We start from the raw sequence: 10,746 nt of genomic DNA on the forward strand, positions 1-10,746 counted from the left end.
AGTTAAACATGGGTCGTGAAGATTAATAGTTGTGACAGCTTAGTACCCAATCAGCTCCCAGCAAACACCAGCTATTATATTGCTAGGATGAGGGCGAAGATTTTTTTTTTTCAGAGAATATTTTATGAATTCATAATCTAAAAAAACGAGTTAATGAGAGAATAGGAGGTCATCACACTGAACTGTGGTTGTTTGTGCTCCACTGTGTCTCCCTCAAAGTCGTGGGGCAGGGGCTGTGACCAGTGGTTCAGAGAAGGGCCTGAATGCATAATTGGTCCAGTGATTTTATTGACTAACCCTGACACCCAGGTCAGCAGGCCAACCCAGTCTGCAGCCCGTGTAGATGGGAAAACGGGAGGTGGAGACGTCTGGAAGAGCCCAAAAGAAGAGATCTGGGCACTCAGACAGGACATCCTTCTGGTCTGGTTTATTGTGGGGGAATTTCTGAGGGTTGGCCAGAGCCCAAGAACAAGGAAGACTTTTTACAAAAAGACACGCACCGCATGAAAACCCCAATTTAGGCTTTGGCCCCATGGTCTGTCCATCACTTGCCCAGGGCAGAGAGGTCCGTGAAGTTGCGGCTGGGGAGATGCTCTGTACGTTGGGGCAACGGGCGGCCAAGGCCCACGATGCAGACTGCAAGCCACAGAAACTCTGCCCCTCCGTGGCCCTGGTGGAGGCTAGAATGCACCCCAGTGCCCCCCACCCAGAGAGTGGGCGGGTGGCCTCAGAGCACGGCCAGGTTGTGGCAGGACTTGGAGCGGGCCTTGAGTGCCCGGCGGCGGGCGGTGCGGGCAGTTAAGCGTGCCAGGAAGCGTCGAGCGCGCTGGCCTAAGCTTGCCCGTCGTCTGGGGGCCGGCGTCTCCCGGGCTGCGCAGTTCCTGCGGCGCAAGCGCAGTTGGCGCACTACGCCTTCGAAGAGCTCCGCCACGTTGTGCTGCAGCGCAGCTGACGTCTCGATGAATTTGCAGTCGAACACCACAGCGCAGGCGCGGCCCTCTGAGGGGGCGGGGTCAGGTGAGCCAGGACGGAGCCACAACCGGAAAAAGAAGATAAAGGTAGCAGGAGTGTGTTCAATCTCAGCCGGAAGCATGATTTTTCCTTTCCCCATACCTCGTGCTGCGTGCCAGGGGGCTCAGAGAGAAATCTGGCTTTGAGGAGTTAGTTCACAGGTTAGTGATTGATACTGATAGCAGAATGAGGCTGGGAAGACCGGGAGGTCCCACGGAAGGGTCTTGACTGCCAGGGAAGGGGTCTAATCTGTGCATCAGAATTGTCTGGGGGAGCTTGTTAAAATGCAGGTTGCTGAGCCCACCCGCAGATATTCTAATTCGGTAGGTGAGGCCTGGGAACCTGCGATTCAACAAAATCTTCTGGGGATCATGTTGCAGAATTTTGGGACGTCTGCTCATAAAGCTTATGGTCTTCCGTCTCCAGGATGCCACTGGGCTGGTTGCAGGGGCCTGGGTTCTAGTCCTCAGGGGCTGGTGACCCTGTAGAACTGGCCTCCCCACTCTGGGTCTCAGTTTACATATTTTTTAGATTTCGCCCTGTGAGTAGGGCCATTTTTAGATCTTTATGGCTCCCACCTGATACATCAATTGTATTAAAATATTCCCCATCCTACTTTAAATACAATTTAAGTATAACTTTAAACATTTTGGTTTGCAGTTGCTGGCTGACACAATATTATGTTTTGTACACAAAGCTCTGTGAAATTTGAATTTATAATTTTCTCACTGTATTTTGGAGTCAATAATTGTCTTTTTCAGGTCTCAGATGTAAGCCCTTGAAAAGCTTACAGGCACTGGGCCTATCATGCCTGGTGAATAAAGTGTCTCAGACTAAGGGCATTGGGGCATATAGGGGAATTTTTAGGCAAAGAAGTGACAAGGTCAGCTCTGGTTTGGGAAAACTCTGGCAGCTGGTGAGGAGAACCGATTGAGTGGGGATAGAGAAGTACGGGGGTTGGCCCAGGCTAAAGTGGAGATGCCAGGATGGGGCAGAGGCTCTGGGCATGGGGGCGGGAAGGGAATGTGGGGTTAAAGGAGGTGGACCCGACAAGGTCTGGGGACTGGTCTGAGGGAATGAGAGAGGAGGCAAGCCAAGAATGGTTTCTAGCTTTCAGGCTTAGGCAAGTAGATGCAGGATGGAGGTGGCCGGGGTGGGGGTGGTGGGGCACGAGTCACTGAGATGAGGAGCACTGGAGGAGACGCAGTGACAACAGGGCTAAGAGAAAGATGGAGGAGGAGGGTGGAGTGGAGGGCTCACCTTCCACGGAGACTTCCCGGCAGCGTGCCAGGTCCGCCTTGTTGCCCACCAGGATGATGGGCACGTGGTCCGCCTGATATGTGCGCCGCAGCTGAATGCGGAGCTCAGAGGCACTCTCGAAGCTGCCCCTGTCTGCGATGGAGTACACGATAACGTAGGCGCTGCCCACCTGCAGGCACGACTCCTGGCTCCAGCTTTCATCCTGTAGGGGAGGGAACCCAGGCCCATCCTCAGACGGTACCTAGGCCCTGGCTGAGAAAGGAGGGGCTGGGATAGTCTAACGGGTGGGATGGGGCTGAGGTTGATACTTTGGACAGGTTGGGGGACAAATTCTGCCATAATTCCCTGTGTCACCTTGGGAAACCACCGATCCTCTCTGAGCCGCAGTTTCTCTGCTTGAAAAATTGGGCTAATGACACTACCTCACTCCATTCTCTCACTCATTGGTTCCTTCTGTAGGCCGGGCACTGGAGACAAAAGATTTATTGGGTTCTGCTAAGGAGATTTCCGGCTTTGCCTTTTCAGCTCTTTTGTCTGGTTTGAGGAGGGTTTGGTCTTGCTAGACAGTCCTTTTGGCTCTTTGAAGTCCAGAGTTAAGAAAAAAAGGAAGGGAGAGAAGTGGGGACAGGAGGCTGTCTTCCAGGGGAGGTTTTTTTCTGGATAGTCTTGAAGAGAGAGTTGAAGGAGCAACTGTGGCGTGTAAGGGAAGGGGGTGGGAGAGGCAAGGGGCATTTTAAGAAGTGGAGTCCTTTCAAGATGTTTGACAAGGAAAGGAAAGAACTGGAGTAATTTTGATATTCTGTTTTGGATGATGCTCTTTTGTCAGGGACAGCACTCTGAGACTGAACCACCTAGGTAACAGCTTTCTAAGTGTTTCTAAGTGTTTAAGGAGACACAGTTCCTGCCCTCCAAAAGCTCATGATTAGGAAGGGATGCTATGAAAATGGAGAGATATAATGCAGTGTGATAAGTACCATTAAGAGAGGCATATGCAGGGACGTCCCTGGCAGTCCAGTGGTTAAGACTCGTGCTTCCAATGCAGGGGGTGTGGGTTCGATCCCTGGTCAGGGAACTAAGATCCCACATGCTGTGCAGCTCAGCCAAAAAAAAAGAGAGGCATATGCAAGTGGCTGGAGGACCCATGGGGCTTGGGGTAGGGGTAGACCAGAAGAACTCAACTGGGCGGAGTGTGGGAGGGCTTCACAGTGGACTGGTGAGTGGGGTTAGAAAGGATGAGCAGGCTGAATAGGAGGGAAGAGAGTGGGCAGGAGTGGGAAATGCTGAGTGTGGTGGAAGTATTGTTTGTGAGGGGAAAAGAAGCCAGAAAAGTTTTCTGATAACCAAATAAGGTAGATAAGTAGGAAAGCATCGGATCCATGGTCAACATCATTGTCAAAAGGGGTAAGTTCTGAACAGCTGTTCTGATCCTTCCCCGGGGCCAAATAACCCTGAACTGAGTCAGACAGATGTGGGTTCTTATTCTGGGTTCTTAGCTTTGACTATGGACAGGTTCCTTCCTCCCTCAGAGTCTGTTTTCTCATTTGTAGAATGAGAGGGTGGGTCTTGACCATTCATTCATTCATTGCACAAATATTTATGGAAGATTTGCTATGTGTTAGCATCACAAAAGCTGGTTGGTACATGGATTGGTGGGTAAGAACCCCTTGGGCGTGTGATTAAAAATGTAGATTCCAGAACCCCACTTTTATAGGTTCTATTTCATTAGGTCTGGGGTGAGACTTGAGAATCTGATTTCTAATACTCTTCAGGCGACCCGCATGGTCAGTGAGGCTGGGGTACTACTGGATGAACCAAAGGCCCTCCCAGTTCTGTCAGATTTTGCCTCTCTGACATCAACATGGACCCTCTCTGCATGGACCCTCTTTGGGGACTGCCTTCACAGACACTAGCCAGGGAAACTGTAGGGAAATCAAGGGCCAGAGAAGAGAACACTTTCTCAAGGCCACACAGCCAGCTGGGCACAGAATTCCAATTCCTGCCTTCTAGTCTGTCTCCCAAATGGGACTCCCAGTCTGATCACTCTTCTTAATTCACTGGATTCTGTCCCATAGGATTCTCAACTGCATCCAAAAAGTAGACCCTCCTTCACCAGTCTGTGAGCTCCATGAGGCCAGGAGGCATGTCTGCCTTAGTCACTGATGGGTCTTCAGTGTCCTGGCCCATGATAAATATCCAGCCAGTGTTTCTTTTTTTCTTCCTTCCTTTCTTTTTTTAAAAATAAAGCTTGGGTGTGAGCTGGCCACTGGATCCCCAAGGCCTTCCGCAGGCCCTAGGATGTGGGACCCTCAAGGCTGCCGCCCTCAGGCTGGCCCTGAGGCTGGCTGTGGGTGATGGGGCTGCAGGGACCTGACGTCGGACCCCCGGGCAGGCCTTGCATATCTGGGTTTGGTCGTGGTGCCCTCCCTTCACCCTGGCTGAGGCGGGGACCAGCCATCCAGTGTTTCTTAATAAACAAGTGAGTGAAGGAGTGGAACCTCAGATGGAGATTCAGAAGGTGTTGCTCCCAGTGGGGATGGTCCTAGTGCGTAAGAGTATAAGCTTTGGGCTATTATAAATCTGGGTTTGAATCCCACTTGCTATCTGAGAACTTTGGACACATAACCTCTCTGAGCTTTGATTTCCTCATTGGTAGAATGGGAATCAGAAATACACTCATTGTATAGTTTTTGTCTTGACTGAATGTCAAAATATATGTCTAGTGTTTAGCACAGGGGTTGACACTTAGGAAGAAGGTGCTCCATAAATGTCAGCTGCTCTTAGGAGAACCATCATCATTATTATGATGCTCATTTGGACCTGGGTTTCCTTTTATGCTAGTTAAAAGGAATTGGTCTCATAGCTCCTTCATCCCTAAATTTGGGCCTATCTCTGGAGCTGTCAGCCATTCTTGTCAATCAATCACCCAACATTGCCCTCCTAAGCCCCACCCTGTGGGCAGGGCCTCCCTGAGTGTTAGGGGAGGGGCCTACCCCTTAGAGAGATGGGATCCCCGGTGATTTTTAGATCCTTCTCTTTGCTTAGTTGTATTTCTTCAAAGTTCTACAATGAGCATGTGTTACCTGTATAGCAAGAAAAAAAGACTCAACAAGATAAACAAAGGTAAGAAAACTCAAGCAAGATAAGAAAAGCATAGTGGGGACATGTCCCTGCCCAATGCTCTCTTCCTGCTTTGGAATGGGCTAGGGAAGGACATCTTTGATGTCTTCTTTTTACTAGCTATGAAGTCACGATCGATAAGAATTATCATTATTTACAATTCTTCACTCACGTTCAGCATTTTTTCATGCTCCAAACTGTGCTTATCTCTGTGAAGCTGCATAACAAGTTTAAAAAAACCAGCTGGTAAGGAAGGCAGGAATGATCCACCCATTTATTAGGTGAGAAAACTGAAGCTCAGAGTGGGTAAGTCAATTGCACAAAGCCAACTGGTAAGACAAAGGAAGAGGGGGTTCAACCTCAGGCTAAATCTGGTGTTCCTTTTTCTGTACAATGTGGGTGGGTGGAATGGGATAAGGGTGCTCATAAGGGGAAGATTTGCAGGGGGAGAAGCACATCCTGGGATGGCTGTAAGGAGAGGATGAATGGAGTGAGAAAAGGGGGTCAGGGTCATGAGGTTCTCCTGGCTTTGGTTGGAAAGGCTGCTTAGGAGCTGTGGGTTTGGGGAGGTGCTGAGGATGGGCCCTGCCCTGTCCCTGCTCTGTAGTGTCCTAGGAGGGGACAGGAATCTGGTACTAGCCTCAGCACCCCTCCCCCCAAATCCTGCTTGTTGTGCCATACCAGTTTCTCAGCCTCCCAGGTGTCTATGACCAGCAGTGTGGTATCCTCTCCATCCACCGTGAGGGTCCTCTCGTATACATCTTCTGCAACTGAGGAAAGACACGGATTTCAGGGAGGAGATGCAGGCCTGGGGAGGATGCAGGCCTCCCTAACCCCTCTTTCCGCCCCCTCCACTTCTCCTTGAAGTGCTCACCATATTTGTTAGATGTCTGTCTCTCCTGATAGGCCAAGAAACACCATGAGGAGCTCATGTCTCACGAGCTGCCAGCACAGTACCTGGCACACAGTAGGTGCTGAGAAAGCTTTCGTTGGTTTGGTTGATTGAATGAGTGTGGGGCGGTGGGGTTAAAGTTGGGCTGGGAATTCTCCCAGTCCTGCTCTGTCCCTGGCTTAGTGTATGCTTCAGGCAGGTCCCGTTACCCTCTCTGGAACTCTGTCTCCCTATCTGTCATACATACCGGTGTACATGTGTACATATGGGTTCACACTCTGAGCAGTCAGGGCTGGAGAAAGGGCGTGGTCAGAGTGTCCCCACCTCCTCTCTGCCTTTAACCTCCCCTCTCCCCCCACTCACCCTGGGTCCTCTCTGCCAGTCCTGCAGGGACTCATCTTCATTTCCTCTGTCCGGTCCCTGATCCCCATCATTCTGGGACCCCAGGCCCTCTTAGCTCACTGCACCTCTTGGGAATAAAGGAACCCAGGGCCCAACTTAAGAGTCTGGGAGTCTCCATTTTGGGTAGGATCTTAGTTTGGCTGCAGGTCATGGTGGGCATGGATGGTTGTCTGTGCGGCAGGGTCTGAGGGTTGGGAGGAAGTTCACCACTTCTTTATACTTGGGACTTGTGGAACTCAGGATTGCTTCCCTTATGACATGAAAATGAATCACACACCTCTCATCCGTGAGAAATTAGCAAAATTCTCATTCACTATTCAAGGAATTTCCCTCCTGTAGATCTTTGTGCAGGCTGTGCCCTGCACAACTCCAGGGGGTTATCATTCACTTCATAGTCTATGTGAAAGATGCCCCTCAGAGTTGAGCAGTGCATGAGTTGTACAACTGTTCTTGGCAGCATTATGCCCCAGATAACAGGGATTTCACTCCATCGACCGCATCCCTTCCCAGCCCACAGGGTCCCTACCTCCCAGCTGTTCATGGAGTTCCCGCTCTTGCTTTCCTGCAAAGAGGTTGGCCAGGCTGGTCTTCCCTACACCAGGATCTCCAAGCAGTACCACACGGTAGAGGGCCTCCCAGGAGCCTTCAGAGTCGCTGGATTCAGAGGACCAACCATTGGGGGCAGATGAAGGTTGCCGGCTGGGGGTGTTGAGGGAGGCTGATTGGCCCAGTCGGGGATGCTGGGACTGTGTAGAAGGTGCTGTGCCCAGGAGGCCAGGCTGGTGGCCCCGGGTGGACAGGGGCAATGGAGTACTGGCTCGGCGACGCAGGGGGGTCTTTGCCTCTTGCTGAGTATTTAGTGTCATCCTTGGGAAGGGGGGTTTCCTTCTTTCCTTCGGCAAGAAGGGGGAGTGGGTGGTGAGCCAGGTGCTTTGAGCCCCTTCTTCTGTAGAGTCCTGATGAGCTGATGCGACGGCTTCCTCCAGAGGCGTCCTTCTAGGCCTTCTAGCCGTCCTTCCTTCCCTCGAGTTCAAATGGGAGGAGGAGGCGCCTCAGATCCTCCCTGTGGGGGCTTTCTGGCTTCAGGCCCAGAGAGAACCTGGGTCAGGCCGGGAGGGGTGAGTGTGTGTGAACACACACATGCATGCACACCCAGAGGCCATTTCCTATGCCTTGAGGATAACCCACTCCCCCATGATACACAGGCAGAGGGGCAGCAGCCAGATGGGATGTCCACACAAGCATGCACACAGAGCTGCCCCACCCATTCAGAACATGAGACCCACGTTCACGAAAGACACCTGAATTGCCCCCTCCTCTTCTTCCCCACAGGTCTCTTCCCCACGGTTCGGTTCGGGGTTGGGAGGTACGGAGGAGGGTTGAGAGCCCCGGGGGGATTCACTTCCGCTGCCCGATCCCACGAGAGCTGAGGAAGAGGCAGGACGGGCAGCTTGGTCCTGCTAAAGGCTAGGGGGTCTGGGGGTTCCCTCCGGCTGAAACCTGAGAGCCCCGGTGCCATGGGAACAGCGTGTCCGGCCCGCCCCCTCCGTGAAAAATTCAGAAGCGGCTGGCACTACGGCCTCCAGCTGCTGTGGGGGCGCGGGGGCTTCGAGGCAGCCGGACCCCAGGTTTGGTGACAGGAGGGGGTCCCGGTGGAGAAGGGGGTGGAGAGGGGACCTACAGGGCCCAGGAAGGCATGCCATTCCAGGAGTCCGAGCTTCCCCGGCCCGGGGGTCCTGGGTGTGAGTCCCCAGATCCCGGGAGGGTTCCCTGTTCCAGGGAACAGCCCTCCGGGCCCGAGATCCGGGGGCCCTCACTCCGGGACGCGCGTTCGAGGCCCCCCTCTTCCCTGCCTGTGCCACAGAACCACCCCCCCCTTCCCTCCCCGCCCCATACGGGCGCCTGGCGAACTCCGCACCAACTTGATTAAGTTGGTGGCGGGCTGCGCGGGCCTTTACCTCGGTGTGGGGAGGGGTCCAGCCGCCGCAGCTGCCGGGTGCTCCAGGCTGTACCACTGCCTCGCAGCATAGCCCCTCAGGCCGGTCCCGCCCCGCCGCCCGGGCCGGGGGAGGAGCCGCGACCCCGCCCCGTCCAGCCCCGCCCCATTAGGGCAGCCCCGGGGTCTCCGCCCCAAGGCCCTGGCCTCTGAATGACTTTTCGCAGAGCTCAGCTGACCTGCCGCTTCAAGTCCTTAGCCAGGGGTGGGGGGCGAGAGAGGGGAAGGATACGGGTTCTGAATTCCTGAGCCTGGATCCCCTGTGCATCTGCATCTATCCACTCCAACAATGGGGCACACCAACTTTAGCCTTCACAAAAACCACTTTGTTAACTTTGTTAACTCTTCAGATTCCAGGTCCACCCTGCAAGAGAGGCAGATTCAGCAGTCCTGGCAGAGAGGGTCGGGAATCTACATTTTAAACAAGTGTCTAAGTGAGCCTGACGCAGAGTTCATAGACCCCACTTTGAGAAACTCTGCTTCGGATTGAGAATTAATTTTGGGAAGTGGCTTGAGGGGCGGAGGGAGCCCAGGAAGTCTGCACTGAAGGGTTCTGAATGTCTTGTTTTGGCAGCGGTCATTCATTCATTCACCAGATTCTAGGGTAAGCGCCCCTTATGCAGCTAGGGCTGTCCTGTGCCTGGAAGAATGGCTGTCCCCTACTTGATGAATATTTACTGGACTCTTGTGCTGTGCCTGGCATGGTTTGAGCACTTTGCCTGGATTATTAGCTCATTTAATCCTGATACCACACTAAGAGGATGAGCAAACTTGCGGCTTATCTGGGCCTGGCACTCAGGTCTCTGCCTATTGTCCCTTTATCACGGTCTGTGCTTCCCCTGCCACCGCCCCCCCCACCCCCACCCCCCCCCCCACCCCCGCCCAAGTCTTCCCAGGGCTGTAGGAGGAGAAAAGAGACACTGTGAACTTGGTACAGAAGAGAAGTTGGCTGTAGGGAACTTGTAATTTTGGCCATCCATGGGTCTTTGAGCAGGGTGCTTCCTTTTAGGTCATGATGGACTGGGGCAGGCATGTATGTGGGCCCCACGGCGACCAGCCTGTACCTGTGGGTGGGGCTCATTGTCATGGCTGAGGGGGTCCAAGTGTCCAGCTCAGAGCAACTCCCACAGCAGCCTGGTAGACTAGCCCAGCCCCTGCAGGGCTTTGGGCAGAAACCCCCTCACGCCTGGTTTCCTTCTGTGGCTTGGCCCTCTAAGCTTTCCTTTGCCACCTACAAGATGGGCTGTGAGTGGTGCAGCACTGGGTGTCTGGGAGTGAGACAACTCAATTGCTGTATGGCCTTAGGCAAGTCACCTCCCTTCTTTGGGTTTCAGTTTCTCTATTCAAAACTGAAATCTGAACAGTTTACATCCTTGCTACAAAACTTACAGTTGTCTACAATACAAAAGCCTGAACTTGGCATTAAAGACCCATTGTGCTCTGGCTCTGGTCCTCTACAAGGTCATTTCCAATCGCTCCCAACAAACTCCTTGCTCTAGCCAATACCCTACTCTTTCAGACACATTCTGTTCCTTCTGCCTGAATACCCTCCCTGCTAGTCATCTTTCAAGATGCAACTCAGATGCCTGTGTACCAGACACTGTTCTAAGCTCTGTACCCATATTATCTCAGTGGTCCTCAAACTTTAGTGGTGCATTAGAATCACCTGGAGGGCTTGTTAAACCATAGCTTGCTGGGATCCACCCCCAGAACTTTTGATTCAGTGGGTTTGGATTGAGCTTGAGAATTTGCATTTCTAACAAACCCCAGGTATTGCTGCTGTTTGCTAGTCTGGGTACCACACTTTGAAAACCATTGTATTATTTCCTTTAATCCTCTAAATGAGCTAGGTATCCATTACTTTCTGTGAGGTTTGCATTATTACTCTTCTCACTTTCTGAGTAGGCCTAAATACAGTTGGCCCTTGAACAACACAGGTTTGAACTGCGTAGGTCCACTTAAGTATTTTTTTCAGTAGTAAATACTGCAGTACTACATGATCTGAGGTTGGTTGAATCTGCAGATGCAGAACCTCGGATATGAAGAACTGCAGATACAGAGTGCCAAC

General features: G+C 52.5%; 1 protein-coding gene across 4 annotated transcripts; it reads right to left on the reverse strand.

Moving 5' to 3' along the window:
• Positions 1-280: 280 nt before the first annotated feature.
• REM1 (RRAD and GEM like GTPase 1) lies at positions 281-8,725 on the reverse strand. 4 transcript variants are annotated; one of them, XM_061208429.1, is made up of 5 exons: positions 8,641-8,725; positions 7,209-7,781; positions 6,070-6,158; positions 2,272-2,473; positions 281-999 (listed from the first exon to the last, which is right to left on the reverse strand). In XM_061208429.1, exons 2-5 carry the CDS (start codon positions 7,546-7,548, stop codon positions 728-730), a joined length of 903 nt encoding a protein of 300 aa, XP_061064412.1. In that variant the 5' UTR covers positions 7,549-7,781; positions 8,641-8,725; the 3' UTR covers positions 281-727. The 4 variants fall into 4 exon arrangements, with proteins under 4 accessions (XP_061064412.1, XP_061064414.1, XP_061064411.1 ...); XM_061208431.1 differs by having other exon boundaries at positions 7,209-7,575; positions 8,641-8,710; XM_061208428.1 differs by having other exon boundaries at positions 7,209-7,762; positions 8,641-8,702.
• Between the last annotated feature and the right edge of the window lie 2,021 nt (positions 8,726-10,746).

Source organism: Eubalaena glacialis, chromosome 13, assembly GCF_028564815.1.
Source record: "Eubalaena glacialis isolate mEubGla1 chromosome 13, mEubGla1.1.hap2.+ XY, whole genome shotgun sequence".
Classification (NCBI taxonomy): Eukaryota; Metazoa; Chordata; class Mammalia; order Artiodactyla; family Balaenidae; genus Eubalaena; species Eubalaena glacialis.